The sequence below is a fragment of the Rattus norvegicus genome, chromosome 10 (genome assembly GCF_036323735.1).
Source record: "Rattus norvegicus strain BN/NHsdMcwi chromosome 10, GRCr8, whole genome shotgun sequence".
Lineage (NCBI taxonomy): Eukaryota > Metazoa > Chordata > Mammalia > Rodentia > Muridae > Rattus > Rattus norvegicus.
This window is the reverse complement of record NC_086028.1, coordinates 13,740,963-13,757,745: the sequence shown is the minus strand read 5'-3', so window position 1 is coordinate 13,757,745 and position 16,783 is coordinate 13,740,963. Positions and strand designations below refer to the sequence as shown.

Sequence of the window (16,783 nt, the reverse complement as noted above, 5' to 3'; positions counted from 1 at the left end):
TGGCACCCACATGGTGGTTCACAATCACCCTCAGTTGCAGTTCGAAGGTTTCAGACCTCTGTGGCCACCAGGTCTACATGTGGCATGCATACACACAATAAAATAAATGAAAGACTGAAGTCTTAACCCACCTCCAGCCTGTACCTGCAGGAGGCCTTACTCCAGGCACACGCCTGGGTTCACCGATTTCTCCTGGAGGCCCACTGTAAGGAGGAGTGCCCTTATCCTACCCTAAATTCGTCACTCAAACTGCCTGCATCTCAGTCCCCTTCCCTGACACAGGGCTCAAAACCTTCCTCTCTGTATCTAGACGACTAGGGTTACTTTACGTCTTAGGCTCTAGAATTAATAATTTACTATCTCCAGTTCTACTGGGCGCTGTTCCCTGCCCTTATTTCTTCCAGCAGCCAACCACATTTTTCACGTTCGAAACAAACCTAGGGGCTCAGTGGTTAAGAGCGCCGACTGCTCTTCCAGAGGTCCTGAGTTCAGTTTCTAGCAACCACATGATGGCTCACAACCATCTGTAATGGGATCTGATGCCCTCTTCTGGTGTGTCTGAAGACAGCTACAGTGCACTCACATACATAAAATAAACAAACCTAGAAGCTGTGTCTAGTGGCAGGCTTCTTCTAATCTAAGATCGGAGGAGGTGGGAGAGATGGCCCCTGGGTTTGGAGCATATATACCCAACCAGAGGACCTGGATTCAGATGCAAGATGTGTGTGGACAGAGAAGCCTTCTAATATTGAGATGGAGAGGGAGGTCGTGAGTTCAAGGTCATCATCAGCTTGAATAGGGAATCCAAGGCCAGCTGAACTCCCTGAGATCCAACTGCACATACAAGCCGACTTGGAACATAGAATAGTGTACTGATAACACACACCACTTACTGCTTCAGAAAGAGCATCATCTGGGAGACAGGCGGGTCTACAGAGTTCAGACAATGAGACCCCATTTAAAAAAACAAAAACCTACTCACTTCAGCACATCTAAACTAGACAACAGTTTAGCATGGGCCCTGCTCAAGAATGACACTCAAATTCATAAAGGATTCCATATGTTTAGAACAAAAAAAAAATTGAGCTTCTGCTTCAAATGCTGTGCTACTGAGTCTGGGTTGTTGACGGGGGACTTGCCCAGCATGCAAGATTCTGACAAGTTAGAAGCCTTTCTGGGCCTCCTGAGACTGTCTCAGTGAAAGTGAAATTTATTAATGGAGTAGATGGTAAATAAATAGCTTTCAACGTGGAACACGAGTCTGGACGGTGGTGGGACAAGTCTTTGACCCCAGCATTCAGGAGGCAGAGGCAGATGGATTTATGTGAATTCGAGGCCAGCCTGGTCTACAGATCGAGTTCCAGGGCAAATAAGGCCGGTCTCAAACAAGTCAATATGAACCATGAAGCTGACCTAACTTGGTAGATCTTTGAGGACAAAGGCCGTTGCCGAGCCTTAGCTGTAGTGTTTGCATGTGGTTATCTACTGCATTCTCTGGGCTTCAGTCTCCCCTCCTCATCTGTCACTCATCTGTCCCTTGCACAACGTGCCATGACGTAGGCCAGCTTGGCAGACTTATGCTAAGTGCCACATGCTCCAGATTCCCTGGACTTCGTTGTTCACTTCCCGCACCTATCTTCCATTCCTCTGCTTCTGTTCCTCGGCCCAGTTCTCTATCATCTTCCGTCCACATGCTTGATTACTAAGTCACCCTGGAGTCAGCAAGACCGCTTTATCTCTACTTTCAAAGCAGGTTCGGCAAAACCTGGATAAGGCAGAAAACCAAACATTAGAGGGTCACGGATGCCCTGCCAGAAGAGCATTATCTGGTTACCCAGATCGGAAACGAGCGAGTCTTATCTAACCTGGCGTGGTCGAGGTTCCAACAGAGCCTCTTCGGCCGCCCCGGGGGTGGGGTTAGGGAGGAGCCTGGGGTGGTGGGGTGGAGCTTGAGGTGGATTGGCACTTTGGAGCTAGCCGGTCTTGAACGCTGTGCTCAAGATTGGGTAGCCTAGCCGGAAGTGGGCGGCCTTCTGCCCGGAAGGCGCGGGACTCCGTTGTGGCGGCAAGAAAAAAAATGCTTGGCGTTAAAGCAAGCTACCTGCTACCGGCAGACTGCGCTCAGCGGTGAGTCTCGTGCCACAGAAGGGAATGGGGCAGACGGGCGTGGGGTTCCGAGGCTCACCTAGTACCTGTTCTCAGGCTGGTAGCCGAGCTGCAGGGCGCTCTGGACTCCTGCGCCGATCAACAGCGGCAGTTGGAGCGAAGCCTGCGCGTTTCCAGGAGGCTGCTGCAGGTCTGGTATGCGGACCCATGGACCTCCTGGCCAGTCCCTCCTCGGACCATCAGGATTATACAGAGCCCCAGGGCCTAGAAGACCAAGAGCAACTGCACACTTTTATAGTCCGGTTGCCATTGCTGTCCCTCCCCCTTATCCAACCGGGTGTGAGGATGGGGATCTGCTTAGAGATAGGATCTGTTTGGACCGTGCCATCGCTGCCCTTTCTTTGCAGGGAACCAACCAGGACCCCGTCTCCAGTTCCAGAAACCAAGGAAGAGGACTCGAGTCCAGGTAAACATCAGCTGCTTTTTACGGGTGCTGTCCCTGATCATTCTCTGGCTTGCTGTCATGGGGGAATCCATCCTGGGAATGTGATTAGGAATTCTTGCATGGTTCTTGACGTTCATAGCGTGTACACCGAGTTCTCAAGACCTTGAGGAGCTGGAACTTTTGACCCAGGCACTGGAGAAGGCTGTTCGTGTGAGGAAAGGTGTGTCCAATGCTGGGCAAAGAGACAGGACCCCCAGTCTGACATCTAAGGCAACCACTTCTGGTACCACGGCTTCTGCCCATCCTCAGGCTCCCAGCAGGACTGGGAGTCGTGCATTAGGTGCAAGACCCACCAAGGGCATACGACGGGCCACAGCCTCTGCCAAGGATTACCCTGAGTGCAGACTTCAGACAAGGGGAGATAAGACCCAAGTAAGAACACAAGACCAAGCTGCTGGGTATGGACCAGGCCTCAGGGACCAGGCCCCATCATCTGTTGGCCATGCCACAGAACTCTTCACATTAAAAGAGAAGGGGTAAGCTTCCCAGCCCCTCGCTAGAGAAACCGCCTTCTCTTATCTGTTTCCATCCTGACAGGGCATTGAGCTGGGTGAGGAAGCCCCAGGTGCCACCCCATAAGGGCCATGCACTCAAGCAGGCAGGGTAGAACAACTAGTTGGGATGGTATCAGATTTGTTGCTCTGGAGCCTGACCAGCCCATGGGCTCTAGATAGGCTGGCTCTGCAGGGCTTTCTCTTTGGACCCGGCTAACACCCACACTACTCTGGAAGCCCTTTCCTAAAAGCTTGTCAGAGTTAGACTATAAAAGGGAGAGGAGGTGAGAAGGTTCACCCCTAATGGGTTCTGAGCCAGGCGTAAGAATGACAGCCTTGGAGTGGGAAGAGGCTGCTCTTAGCATTGGCTTCTCTCTTACAGGACTCTCTTGCAGCTACCTGTGGCCTTCAGGAAGGCAGCTTCTCGGAATTCCCGGTAAGGCTGAGTGGAGACAGACTGGAGAACATTACCAACACTGGGATGGGCAAACGAAACCCTCCCACAGGTCTTTCTACTTCTACTGTATCTGGTCACTGTGTACACCAAGACCCCGCTTCATCTGAGCTGGCACAGTGAGCCTGGGCCCAGCAGCTTTGAAGGTCCCAGTTCAACCAATCAAGCTTTTGTTTGTTGTTTCTCGTTTGTTTCAATGTAGTATGCGTGTGCGTTTGGGTGAGTAGGCCATCAGGAGAGGAAGTCAGATCCCCTGGATCTGGAGTCACAAGTGGTTATGAGCTGCCTGAAGTTGGTGCTGGTAGCCAAACTCATGTCTTCTATTAAAGTACCATATGCTTAACAACTGAGTCTCCAGCCCTCAGTCTTTCAAGTTTTAAGGACTGGACATGATACTTAGTCTCCAAATTGCAGATCCTCTTCCTTCTGGAATGACTGTAACAGGCCTTGCTTTGCAGAGGTGCTCGGTGGGTCAAATGGTCGCTCCTCCTCGCAGATGTTTGTGCTGTGCCCCTGGTTTTGGTCAATATCTCTAGGTTCCCTTAGGCTTCGATTGCCCCCTCCTGCCACTCAGCAAAGCCATACACTTGGGAGGGGATGTGTCCCTGCCTCCTGAGGTATACTCTGGTTAGTTAAAATAACCTTGTTCCTCTGGCGGTACCTTTGGGCCCGTTCCAGCCTGTGGGCCCAGCTCAGCTCTACACAAACCAATGACTCCACAGACGCCACTAGAGCCACCAAAACTCAGTTCCTCCATAAACTCCAGATGGCTGTATCCTTACTGTCACGGGAGAGCTGGGGATGCTGGAACAGGCTCTGAACCTGGCAGGTTTAGGAGAGGACCAGTGTGGCCTGTGTCACAGCAATGGTGTCTCTCCACACTAATGGTGGGAGGGTGGGGTCTGGCCACAGACCAGCTTCCCTAACTACTGAACAGTCAGGCTGTTCCAGCCACAGGCCCTGTGCTACAGAAGTGGAGGCGCATGCCCAGAGCCTGAGAAAGGCCTGTACACTGCTGAGACGTCATGTGCAAAAGGAACTTGCAGCAGGTCAGTGGTCCTGCCTGGACTTGGGTGGAGGGTAGAAGGCAAGAGGGACAGGTAGGGTGTGAGGACCATCATGGATCCTGCCTGAACCCCCCTTAACTTGTGTAGCCCCCACTGACTGGATGCAGGAGTACCGATGCCTGCTCACCCTGGAAGGACTGCAGACCATTGTTGGGCAGTGTCTCCACAGGATACAGGCGCTGCAAGCAGGTGAGGTTTTAGCCCAGCACTACCTGTGCTGAGGTCTGAACTCGGGTCCAGTAAAGCAAGGAATTATCTTTCTTGAGGGGGTTGCTATTCCTAAATAAATATTGGGGGTTTCTACCCCATGACTGGATGTACAGATCCTGAGTGAATGACACAGAGACAATTATGGTTTATTCACAAGCTGTAGGCACCGCGCTAAGCAGTGTTGAGCTTTTCTAATCCTTCCACCTGTTAAAACCACACAAATGTCAGTCACCTGTCAATCTGCTGTCTCCCGGGCTGCTTCTGCTCCATCAGTCTGTCCTCAGGGTGCACTTCTCTTGGCCACGGGCTCCTGGTCCATCCCATGGACGGTGACCTCCTCCTCTCTCTGTTCTCTTCCTCTCCCCTCCCGCCTACCTCCTCCCTCAGTTCCCAGTCCTGCCCCCTTTACTCCTCTGCCCAGTCATAACCCCCCAGCCATGTATTGACCAATCATGACTTAATGGGGAGCATTCTTCACAGTACATTGATACATACAGCACCCCATTGATACATACAGCATCCCAATATCAGGTTACAGTGCGGTCTGGGGAATAGTATTCAGCTTCTGAAGACACAACGCACAAGACAGACCTCAGGCACTTTAACCTTCCTTGCCTGTGTCTGAAGGAAGGGCTATCAGCCTAGGGCCCAGCCGCAGACAAACCCATTACACCAAGCCTACCACAGGCCGCTATACCCTAGGTTTTTTTTTTGTTTTTTTTTGTTTTTTTTGTCTCCTTGTTTTGTTTTGGTTTTTGAGACAGGGTTTCTCTGTGCAGCCCTGGCTGTCTTGAAACTCACTCTATAGACCAGCGTAGCCTTGAACTCAGATCTGTCTGCCTCAGCCTCCCAAGCGCTGGGATTCAAGGTATGCAATAGACACCGCTTGACTTAGTCTAGGTTGGTTTAAAAGCACAGCTTTGTATCCCCTAGAGCAAAGCATAGGATTGAGAGTAGGGAAGAGGTGCCTGGAAAGTTAAGTTCTGGCCTGTAAGAAGAGTAGAAACCTTGGTGATGGCTGCCACCCCATGAGACTACAAAATGTCTCTTCTCACAGCTGTGACAGAACAGCCTCCAGGGGTGTGCCTTGCAGAGAAGCCCACTCAGGTCTCGTCGGTTTGTGAAGGAGAGGTGGACTCTTCCTGGAGCCCTGAGCTCCTTCTCTACTCTAACACCAAGGAGCTGCAGACCTTGGCAACTTTGAAGCTTCGAGTGGCCATGCTAGAGCAGCAGATCCATCTAGAAAAGGTACTTCCTTGGCAGGTGGTGGTGATGTATACCCGGGTTCCTGGGAGCCAGTGACCTTGCCGAGGCTGGCGCTTACCCTGCCCCCGCCCACACCCACACCCCCAGTCTCAAGAGATGAAGGACTGGAATAGGTTGTGACGGGGCCTCTGGGCCTACATGCGAGCTGAAGCATCCTCATGGCCAGGATGTTTAGAATGTGGGGAGGGAAAGAGGATGGAAGCTTATCCCAGGGTTGCCCCTGAGGCCTTTTCTCTGTACCGTTCCTCAGGTTCTGATGGCTGAACTCCTCCCTCTGATAAACACCCAGGAGCCAGGAAGACCGCCTTGGCTGGCACTGTGTCGAGTTACATACAGTCTGCTCTGTGAGGGAGGCGAACAGTTCCTCACAGTCCTTCGAGATGACCCTGCTGACTAAGCAGTCTGGGCAGACAAGCCTCTCTGGGAGAGCCCCCTCCTCTCAGCTGCAGTGTAGTGAACAGGGATTGATGGAGATTTTCCTGTTTGGGGGAGCTGAGAGCACAGAGCTAGCACCTCACTGGGAAAGCTGGGTGCTCCCCACTTCCTCCCAGCTCTTCTTAGCCACCAGACTTCTTGGTCAGGGCTCAGCTTTCTGTGTTCCTGGGGCAGTCCTTGGCTGCCTCTCCTTTCTCTGACTGTAGACCTATAAGTATTTAAATTATATTATACCTTTTGGGTTCTTTGTGGTTTTAAGAGTTGTATCTAACCCCGGGGCAGTAGAGGTGCACGCCTTTAATCCCAGCACTCAGGAGGTAGAGGCAGGTGAATCTGTGAGTTCAAAGCCAGCCTGGTCTACAGAGCAAATTCTAGGATAGCCATGACTACACAGAAAAGCCCTGTCCTAAAAATCCAAATAAAAGAAAAGAATTGTAGGGGGCTGAAGAGATGGCTCAGCGGTTAAGAGCACTGACTGCTCTTCCCAAGGTCCTGAGTTCAAATCCCAGCAACCACATGGTGGCTCACAACCATCTGTAATGGGATCTGATGCCCTCTTCTGGTGTGTCTGAAGACAGCTACAGTGTACTCATATGCATAAAATAAATAAATCTAAAAAACAACTCATTATTTGTAAATTTAAAAAAAAAAGAAAAGAATTGTATCAATTAAGTATGCCTGTAATCCCACTGGGGAGACTGAAGGAAGAGGCTAAGTTTAGGGCCAGCCTGAACGCTGTTTAAGTAAAATGAAGGAAAGGTACATCAAGTAAAAATTCAAAAGTATGTCTGTCTTTTCTGCATAAGGGAAGGTAAAAAACAAAAAACATTAACATTTGTCCCCTAGTATCCGTGAAAGCCATAAGCCACATCAGAACAGGCTTGACTGCCCCTGGCCACCGACCCCACCCCACCTACTCCATCCCAGTTGTCACCTGGGACCAGCCTGTGGGGATCTCGGCTTCCTGCAGAGTATTCCTCACTTAGGGCACTGTCCCCTCCTAGGCTTCACCTCTATGTAAGGAATTGTTGCTCCCCTAGGAGGAGAAGAAAGGGCAGGGGTCAGGGCTGTAGTCTCTGCAGTCTTGGACTGGGGTTTCCATCATGGAAGAGCCTCAAGGACAGCTTGTTCCCCAGAGGTTTGGGTTGCAGTTAAGTGACTAGGAGATGCCTGTAGCTCCAGTTCCAAAGGACCCAGTGACCTCTTCAGCGTTGCTAAGCACTGCACACATAACGTGAACATACACCCTGCAGACAGAATACCCGTGTGCACAAAATAGATTTAAATATGTGCGCCCATATGGAAATGTGCACCTTGTGTGTACCTGATGCCCACAGAAGCTAACGCCTCATACCCTGGGCTTAAGTTACACTGGTTGAGAGCTGCCACATAGATGTTTGGGACCAAACCTGGGTCCTCTACAAGGGCACCAACTACTTTTAACTGCCGAGCCATCTTTCCAGCTCCTAGGTTTTATTTTTTTATTTTTTTAAGATTTATTTATTATTATATATAAGTACACTGTAGCTGTCTTCAGACACACCAGAAAGAGGGCATCAGATCCCATTACAAATGGTCGTGAGGGGTTGGGGATTTAGCTCAGTGGTAGAGCGCTTGCCTAGCAAGTGCAAGGCCCTGGGTTCAGTCCCCAGCTCTGGAAAAAAAGAACCAAAAAAAAAAAACAAAAACAAATGGTCGTGAGCCACCATGTGGTTGCTGGAATTTGAACTCAGGACCTCTGGAAGAGCAATCAGCGCTCTTAACCACTGAGCCATCTCTCTAGCCCCCCCCCTTTTTTTTTAAGACCATTTTTAGTTGGTCCTTGTGCCCAGTACCATTAGTTCCAGTATTTCAGAGACTGAGGCAGGTATATCTCAATGAGTTTATGGCCAACCTGGTCTATGTATTAAGACCTGTCTCAAAAAAGAAAAATGTATTTTTAATTGTGGGTGTATGACACCTGTGTACGGTTTCCTGCAGACTCCAAAACTGAGGGCATCCACTGTAGCTAGAGTCAAAGCCTGTCAGATGTATATGCTGGAAGCAGAATGTGGGTCCTCTTAGAGATTAGCACGAGCTCTTTTTGTTTGTGTGTTCCTTAGGGTCTTTCTGTGTAGTCTCCACTGGCCTGGAAACTCAATATATAGACCAGGTTGGCCTCCCTGAGACCCATCTGTCTCCTTCCTGAGCACTGGGACTAAAGGCCTGTACTGGGATTAAAGTTACTGAGATAAAGTACCCCCATGCCCCTAAGCAAGCATTCTTAGCCACTGAGCCATTTCTTCAGTCCCAGGTTCCTAGATTTTTGTTCTGTCTTGTTGAGACGGGATCTCACTGCGTAGCTCAGCCCGGTCTCCAACTCCTCGCCCTCCCGTCTGTTTCACACGAGCTGGGATTTTGAGTGCATTTCAGAGCCCTCGAGCACACCCCAAGCATCCCTTCCATGTATTTACAGCCCTAGAGCCTCACCAGACTGGAAAGGAAGTAAAACCTAGCCTTAGGAGAGCCAGGGGAAGTCTGAAGGTGAAGGAAACGAGCTAGAGAATGGTTAAGCCCTTGCTCCTCTGGTTACCAGCAGGAGGTCCTTACAAAGAAAAGTCTGTAAAGGTCAGTCCTGCTGACCAAAATCAGTCAGAACACAGCCCCACTGAGGGCTTGGAGTGATTAGAGGCGAAGTAGAACATGAAAAAACATGGACTTCCTTGAACTGAGAAGTGCCTCCCAGAACAAAACCCAGGAATCTCTCAGCGGAGAGAGGCGGCTACTCAACCCTGTCAAGCTGGCACCCAGCTCCAGGAGAATGCCCCTGACTAGAGCCATCCATTAGACTAACCCAGCCCTTTTTTTGGTCAGTCTACTGCTCCCTGGAAACCTTATGCTCCACTGCTGTGATCTATAGGTGGCCTTAACCCTAAGGCCGGTCATTCTCCACCCCAGGATCCCTTTCTGTAACAGGCTACCTGGAATTATTCCATTGGCTGGTTCCCTTTATTATTGCTCCTACAGCCACAGTGTACCAGTGCTTGATCCTAAACCAAAGAATGGCAGGGCCTTGCCCACTCTGCCCCTGGCCAAGCTTTGGGAGCTCAGCCTTGACTACATGACCCTACCTGGTAGTGTCCAGCCGACTGTTCTAAGTGCTCAACCCCTGAGAGGTACCCTGGGTGGAGTTAGAAGCCGTGTTTGTGAAGGGTTCTGTGAAAACAGTGGAAGCACTTTAGCCATTACCCACCACCCTGCTCACCCAATTCCTTGCCAAAGCCAGGAGGAGGCGGTGGAACTCCCAGGCGTCCTGGTGTCGTCACCGCGTCAGGGACCAATTGGCTCTTACGTGGCAGTCCAGGATGTGACCTAAGGCTGTGGTGGGCATCCTTACCATTGCCATCCCATCCCCACCCCAGAGCACGGCCGGCCACCTAGTCGGAAACATGAGAACACCAGAGTCCTTGCCTGAGCCCACCCAGCCAGGTCTGGAGTCCCCAGAACCCCCTGGAGCTGTGCATGCCCTGTTCTTGGCCACCGGCGGTGCAGGGAGCTCATGGTCGCGCTGCATCCTGCCCTTCGGCGCCCTGGCGGTGCTGGCCGGTGCAGCTGGCACGGGCATCACCTTCTCGCTGTGCGGGCCCTGCCTGGATCTGTCCCAGAGCATGTCGCTGGCTGCTCTTAGCGTCGGCCTTGGACTCCTGACCGCCACCTTTCTGTGCTGGCGAGCTCCGCGGAGGAGGGCTGGGCTTGTGGAGCAGCGGGAGCCCCGGGAACCCTGAGCCTGTGTGAGAGGCCACCTCCCAGCAAGGTCTGGGCGAGAAAGGGTGCTGCGTTTCACTGTTGGCAAGACACAGAAGACCCCTCCCTAAACTGTTTATTTCTAAATCCTCATGAAGTAGGGAGGCTACCACCCTTACTCTTCCTCCTCCCTCTCCGCCCTTCCCCCTCACACCCTCCCTCCACCAACCGGTGGTGCTTTTCAGCTTTTCGCTTTCAACACGGAGGGCTGGTTGCTGCCGCCCAACTGGCCTGACAGTGTGGAAAGTTTTGCAAAAAAGTCTGCGCTTGGAGTGTGGAGGACACGGAGAGTGTAAGGAACGGGTGAGGCGGAGAGTGTAGACCTACTGGCCTTCCTCACTACCTGTGGGTTCTTTGAGGTGTAATAGGCACTCAGTAAATGTTTGTGCAAGGCAAGAAGAAGTGGTGGCAAGGGTCTGAAGGGAACAGTTGGACCCGGGCTGGCCAGGGGATTATTTGAAAGGTCAGCAGCTCCCTGCGGCCTGAAACTGTCAAACACTATCATCCTCTGTCCCCCTCAAACCAACTGCTGTTATCCAATAGGTTGAGTGTGCCGAGCTTGCAGCGGCTGCAGGTGTGAGGCAGGAGGCAGAACCTCTTTGTTCCAGAAAGTGCCTGGAGGGGGTAGGGAATAGTGAGATGAGAGGCCTAAGAGGCCTCAATCAGGGGCTGAGGCAGGTGGCTGGGTCCACAGAGAGTTATAAGCGGCTCTTGGAGACTAGAGAAAGCTATCCCAGTGCCCAGCCCACCATCTGTAAGAGTAGCCCGGGGGCCAGGCAGTGTGTGCAGAGCGCAATTCTAGGAAACGGATCTGAAGTCTACAGCCTCCTCCTTGAAGAGCTGGTGATGCAATGGCCATTTGAGCCCCTGTCCCCTCTCCATCCCCCAGGACCTGATAAATGCTGAGATCACCAGGCACCAACTTCCACCCACATCAGAATCCATCACACACTCTGAGGACCCCAACAGCCTCAGCTGGAGATAAAGTTTATTACACTGTTAGGGTGAAAGGCTGTTTCCCTATCCCACCTCCCATAGATGTCTGGGGGGTCTAGCAGGGGTCTTGAAATTCAGAGACAGCCTGGGTTTGCCCCCAGGCTTCTCAAGCATAAGCTACTCTCCATTCCTCCCATCCCAACCAAGGCTCCTCCCATCCCTGTGAGCTTTGGAGCTGGGGGCTAGAAGGACCTAGAACATTGATTCTCAACCACAGGGGTCACCTAAGACCATTCGGAGACATGGATTTCGTAACAGTAGGAGATTTCCAGTTACAAAGTAGCAATGAAAATAATTTTATGATTGGGGTCACCACATGAGGTAGTGTAACAGTTCCTCATGTTGTGGTGACCCCAAACATAAAGGGCTATGGCATTAGGAAGGTTGAGAATTACTGCTCTGTAAGAAGGTGATTAGAAAGGGCTAATCCTGAACTTGGCCAAACCAAGAGCAGAGCAGAGCTCCAGCCCATGACTACTTGTAAAGGACACACTATTCACTTTAGGAAGGTGAAAGGTAAGGCTTTGTGGTTGTCCAGATGAGGGGCAATACCCACTCTAGGATGTCTGCTTGTCTATTACCCATGCCTGCGAGTGTGCACAGGAGGCCTGGGAAGGGACCTGGGGTCGGCGGTTCTCAGAGGGAACCAAGTGTCCTACAACCTGCCACACTGCTTCTCCCAGTGCCCGCCTCTGCTGCAGCCCCTGTCCTGGGAAGGGTCCAGTGTTCTTGTCTCACTAGTCCTTTCCGAGTGCTTCTCTTTCTCTCCTTTTTTACTGTCAGGAACACTTTCAGTTCAGGAGGGTAGCTCTGAGTACACAGGCATCCCCACATGGCCTCTTACCAGCTGCAGGGACTGGCCTGTGGTCAGCCTCCATTCTGAAACCAGGTGTTTGGACCTCAGGACTGCTCCACTGAGATGGGACAGTATTCCTACCCACTCTGTGGAGTCCATCCCAGCGCTGCCTGGTCTGTCAAGGACCAAAGGCAAGAACCTCTCAGCTACAGCTAGCTGCCCACCTCCAACTTGTGCCCAACTCATCTGGGGCATCTGCCTATTTTCCTAACCAAATTTACTAGGTGGAGACTGTCAGGTTCAGGGATTCTGAATCTGGCTTATTTGTGATCCTCTCCATTCGTCAAACTTCACTCCTTACCTTTCCTGGGGGCTTTCAACAGGTGAACACACCCTGAACTTCAAGGGGCCATCACATAGGCTGTACTTTGTGTCCAAGCATTCAAGTCCTTCTGAGTGATGGGGCTATCATATGACACAACTATACCCTGATACCCGGGAGTGTTTAAAATTAAGAGATTGACTGGATCCACTGTAGAACAGTGACCTCAGGGTTTAGCCGAATCCAGATGCTCCCTAGTATACCTAGATTAGGATGCTGTCTACGTTGGCCCATCGAATGCTCCCAGCAACTCCTCAAAGCATGGCGAACAATAGGCATTTTGGCTGATGAGGAAACTGAGGAACTCAGGCCACACAGCCAGAAATCCAAACGGCTCGGATTTAAAGTAAGATCTGCGTTCTTACTGCTAAAACAGACTACTGCCTTGGGGATACCCAACAAGAACACCGGCCCCAACTGTCTTCCCCCATTCTGGGTAGCATCCAAAACTTCAAGCTTCAGTCCTAAGGTTGTGCCTGCATGATGGGCCTCTGGGAGGAGTGGCCCAGACCCCAGCCCAGCACGTGGCACCACCCCAGGAGGAGCCAAAGCCTGGCTTCAGGCCGAGGACCCTGCTGGGTGGTCCCTCACGGGCTGCAAGGCTGAGCTGCCCCCTCCCGTCAGTGCATTCCTGGCTCTCCAGCCCCTCCCCCGGATCGCGGGCCTCCCAGCCCCCTCCCGCGCTGGCCCAGCCTATGTCTGAATCTGCTTCTGATTCTGGCTGTCGGGACAAGGCCCCCTCCCCTCCTTCCTTCCCGGCCCGAGCAGCTCCGCCCCTGGCTAGGACCAGGCTTGCTCCTGCTGAGCCCCCCACCCCCTTCTGGCACAGCTCCTCTGCTCTTGCTGCAGCCAGAAGAAGGCGGCAGCCCCGGCGCCCCAGGCCCCGCCCGCCCAGGGCCCTTCCCGGGAGGCCGGGAGACCTGCTCCTCCTGGCCCTCCGTGGGTGAGTGCTGGCGGCCGGCGGCGGGTGGGGCCTCCGCGGGCGGAGGCACCGGGAGCGGGGGCGACTCCTGTCAACGCTCCAGGCCTAGCAGGAGGACTCGCCAACATCCCTGCTCCTGTGCTCGGCCCCAGGCGTGCGGGTGGCTGCTCCCACTTCTGGCCTGTGCTGGGGCGGTCCTGGGGCTCTGCTATCTTGGCACTGAAGACCCGGCACGCAGAGTATCGGACTAGGCTCTCTCCTCGAGGGCAGAATCGTTGGGCGGAAGCTGGCTGGTTGACTCACAGCGGCCACGGCCATGCCCACCTGGCCCTGGGGGCTGCTGCTGACCGCGGGCACGCTCTCCGCTGCACTGAGCCCAGGGCTGCCGGCCTCTGCCGACCCCTGCTATGATGAGGCGAGGGAGCCTCGCTGTTGTACTCCTGGCCTAGTGAACGCTGCTCTGGGCCGAGAGGTGCTGGCGTCCAGCACGTGCGGGAGGCCGGCCAATCACGTCTGCGATCCCTCGGACCCGCAGCGGGCACATTCTGCAGACCTCCTGACCTCAGCTCCGGGCACTGCAAGTCCTCTCTGTTGGCGCTCCGATGTGCTGCAACGGGCACCTTTCAACGTAACCCTCACGGTGCCCCTGGGGAAGGCTTTTGAGCTAGTCTTCGTGAGCCTGCGCTTTTGCTCAGCTCCCCCAACCTCCGTGGCCCTGCTTAAGTCTCAGGACCATGGCCGCAGCTGGGTCCCCCTGGGTTTCTTCTCTTCCAGCTGTAGCCTGGACTATGGCCGTCTGCCTGCTCCTGCTGATGGCCCTGCTGGTCCAGGGCCAGAAGCCCTCTGTTTCCCAGCCCCCCAGGCTCAGCCTGATGGTGGAGGCCTTCTGGCCTTCAGTGTGCAGGATGGCAGCCCACAGGGCCTGGACCTGGACAACAGCCCCGTGCTCCAAGACTGGGTGACTGCCACAGATATTCGCATAGTACTCACAAGGCCTGCCATTCAGGGAGACACCAGGGACGGTGGGGTCACAGTCCCCTACTCCTACTCAGCCACTGAGCTTCAGGTGGGAGGTCGATGCAAGTGCAATGGGCATTCCTCACGGTGTCTGATGGACACCCATGGCCACCTGGTCTGCGACTGCCAGCATGGTACAGAGGGCCCTGATTGCAGCCGCTGCAAGCCCTTCTACTGCGACAGGCCATGGCAGCGGGCTACAGGGCAGGAAGCCCACGCTTGCCTTGGTGAGGCCTTGGAGGGTAGCCTGGGGACTTCCGGCCAGGCAGGGCTGCCCCTGACTGTTCCTTCCCTGCAGCTTGCTCCTGCAATGGCCACGCCCGAAGATGCCGCTTCAACATGGAGCTGTACCGACTGTCCGGCCGCCGCAGTGGTGGGGTGTGCCTCAATTGCCGGCACAATACTGCTGGTCGTCACTGCCACTACTGTCGGGAGGGCTTCTATCGTGACCCAGGCCGTGTCCTGAGTGACCGTCGTGCTTGCAGAGGTGAGCCTGTCACCTGCATGCGTTCATGATTTACTTCCCCCAGGACCCCCGCTGCTCTTCTGAGTGAGCCTCCTCGTTTTTTTTGTCCTCAGCTTGTGACTGCCACCCAGTTGGTGCTGCTGGCAAAACCTGTAACCAGACCACAGGCCAGTGTCCCTGTAAGGATGGTGTTACCGGCCTCACCTGTAACCGCTGCGCCCCAGGTTTCCAGCAGAGCCGTTCTCCTGTCGCACCTTGTGTTAGTGAGTGACCTTGCCCTGTCTCAGTCACCTCAGCCAAAGTCATATCAGAAATTGACTGTCCCCCAAACCCTTCCTTCATATGTCCCTACTATCCCATCATAGACTGTTCTCCCACATTCCTTAGAGACTCCTGTCCCTGGACCCACTGAAGAAAGCAGTCCTGTGGAGCCACAGGGTGAGTGGACAGCAGAACCCAGACTGGTATGACCTTGGAGGAGAGGGCTATAGCTAAAGCAGACCAGTGTGGGCGAGAGGCATGGAAATCTGCTAGTCTCCACTCTTTCCCCCTAGACTGTGAGTCACATTGCAGACCTGCGCGTGGCAGTTACCGAATCAGCCTGAAGAAGTTCTGCCGAAAGGACTATGGTAGGCTGCCACACCCTAGCCCTTCCATCTCGCCCCCAACTCCTTTGAATACCTTGACCCTGGCTGTACCTCAAGGCTCTTTCTTTCCTCGGGTCTCTCACTGATGCGGGCTTTGGCAGCTGTGTCTTCAATGTACCTCCCTCTAGTGGGTGGCCTCTTCATGTCTTTCCTAAGCCACTTGGACACTCTATACTTCTCTACACAGTCCCCTCCGGCCCTGCCCCACCTAACCTGATCGCTTTTCCACGCCCCCCCTCCCCTCGCAGCGGTGCAAGTGGCAGTGGGTGCGCGCGGCGAGGCCCGCGGCGCGTGGACACGCTTTCCGGTAGCGGTGCTTGCTGTGTTCCGCAGCGGCGAGGAGCGCGCTCGGCGCGGGAGCAGCGCGCTGTGGGTACCAACCCTAGATGCGGCTTGCGGTTGCCCGCGCCTCCAGCCCGGCCGGCGCTACTTGCTGCTGGGAGATGGGCCCGGGGCTGCAGCTGGGAGCCCAGCAGGCCGGGGACCGGGGCTCAGTGCTGCCCGTGGAAGTCTCGTGCTGCCTTGGAGGGACGCCTGGACTCGGCGCCTGCGGAGGCTGCAGAGGAGAGAGCGGCGGGGGCGCTGCGGGACCGCTTGAACCTGCAAGCTGGGCGTGGACTGGGCGGGCTCAGTTCTCTTATCACTGGGCGCGGCGCGTTCAACAGAGCATTAGCCTGCTGGAAGTGTCACGTGCATCGCCATCTAATTTCCCCCATCCCCATACCCGCTTGAAACTTATTTGGCGGTATCCCACCCCCAACTCAGAGGAGTATGAAGGCCCCCTAAGAGCTCTCTGGAGGCTCCTAGGGCAGCCGTCACCCTCAGAGGGTCCTGATCTCATCACCCTGGCTGCCCAGAACAAAGGGTATCTGGATACCCGACGTCTCTTAAAGGTGTGAACCCGCCCATTCCCAGGGGATGCTAGGATCATCCCTCTGGGGTTTGAGCACATCCCACGGGCCACTGTGATTTCCTCAACTCTCCGATGCTGTGATACACCAGAGTTCTCCGACCTCCCCAAAGCCACTGCTGCCACCATGAACTCCTGGACACTGCTGCAGGGGCTGCGGCTCAATTGCACAGCCAAGACAGCGATGTCTCTGCCTCCAGCCGGGAATGTACAGAGCATTGTAGGCTCCTCTGTCCAACATCGTGGATCTTGTCCTCATATCCATTCTGGCCTGCCTCTGCCGGTCACGTGCCTGTGTCCCCATCCGAGGGTCACGTGCCTGTGTCC

At 54.0% G+C, this 16,783-nt stretch overlaps 2 protein-coding genes and 1 long non-coding RNA gene across 4 annotated transcripts; 2 read left to right on the top strand and 1 right to left on the bottom strand.

Moving 5' to 3' along the window:
• Nucleotides 1-1,171: 1,171 nt before the first annotated feature.
• Nucleotides 1,172-2,695, bottom strand: LOC102551327 (uncharacterized). The gene is made up of 2 exons (XR_357453.4): nucleotides 1,866-2,695; nucleotides 1,172-1,765 (listed from the first exon to the last, which is right to left on the bottom strand). It is a non-coding gene; the product is annotated as an uncharacterized LOC102551327 (long non-coding RNA).
• Tedc2 (tubulin epsilon and delta complex 2) lies at nucleotides 1,971-7,160 on the top strand. 2 transcript variants are annotated; one of them, NM_001127606.1, is made up of 10 exons: nucleotides 2,074-2,127; nucleotides 2,203-2,301; nucleotides 2,514-2,572; nucleotides 2,691-3,087; nucleotides 3,488-3,541; nucleotides 4,238-4,331; nucleotides 4,497-4,608; nucleotides 4,714-4,815; nucleotides 5,894-6,084; nucleotides 6,353-7,160. In NM_001127606.1, exons 1-10 carry the CDS (start codon nucleotides 2,078-2,080, stop codon nucleotides 6,497-6,499), a joined length of 1,305 nt encoding a protein of 434 aa, NP_001121078.1. In that variant the 5' UTR covers nucleotides 2,074-2,077; the 3' UTR covers nucleotides 6,500-7,160. The 2 variants fall into 2 exon arrangements, with proteins under 2 accessions (XP_038940909.1, NP_001121078.1); XM_039084981.2 differs by lacking the exon at nucleotides 2,691-3,087 and having other exon boundaries at nucleotides 1,971-2,127; nucleotides 2,203-2,296.
• A 6,030-nt stretch (nucleotides 7,161-13,190) lies between these two features.
• On the top strand, nucleotides 13,191-16,287 carry Ntn3 (netrin 3). The gene is made up of 6 exons (NM_053732.1): nucleotides 13,191-14,660; nucleotides 14,732-14,920; nucleotides 15,013-15,162; nucleotides 15,287-15,337; nucleotides 15,454-15,528; nucleotides 15,795-16,287. The coding sequence occupies exons 1-6, from the start codon at nucleotides 13,733-13,735 to the stop codon at nucleotides 16,142-16,144; spliced, it is 1,743 nt and encodes a 580-aa protein (NP_446184.1). The 5' UTR covers nucleotides 13,191-13,732; the 3' UTR covers nucleotides 16,145-16,287.
• Nucleotides 16,288-16,783: the final 496 nt, after the last annotated feature.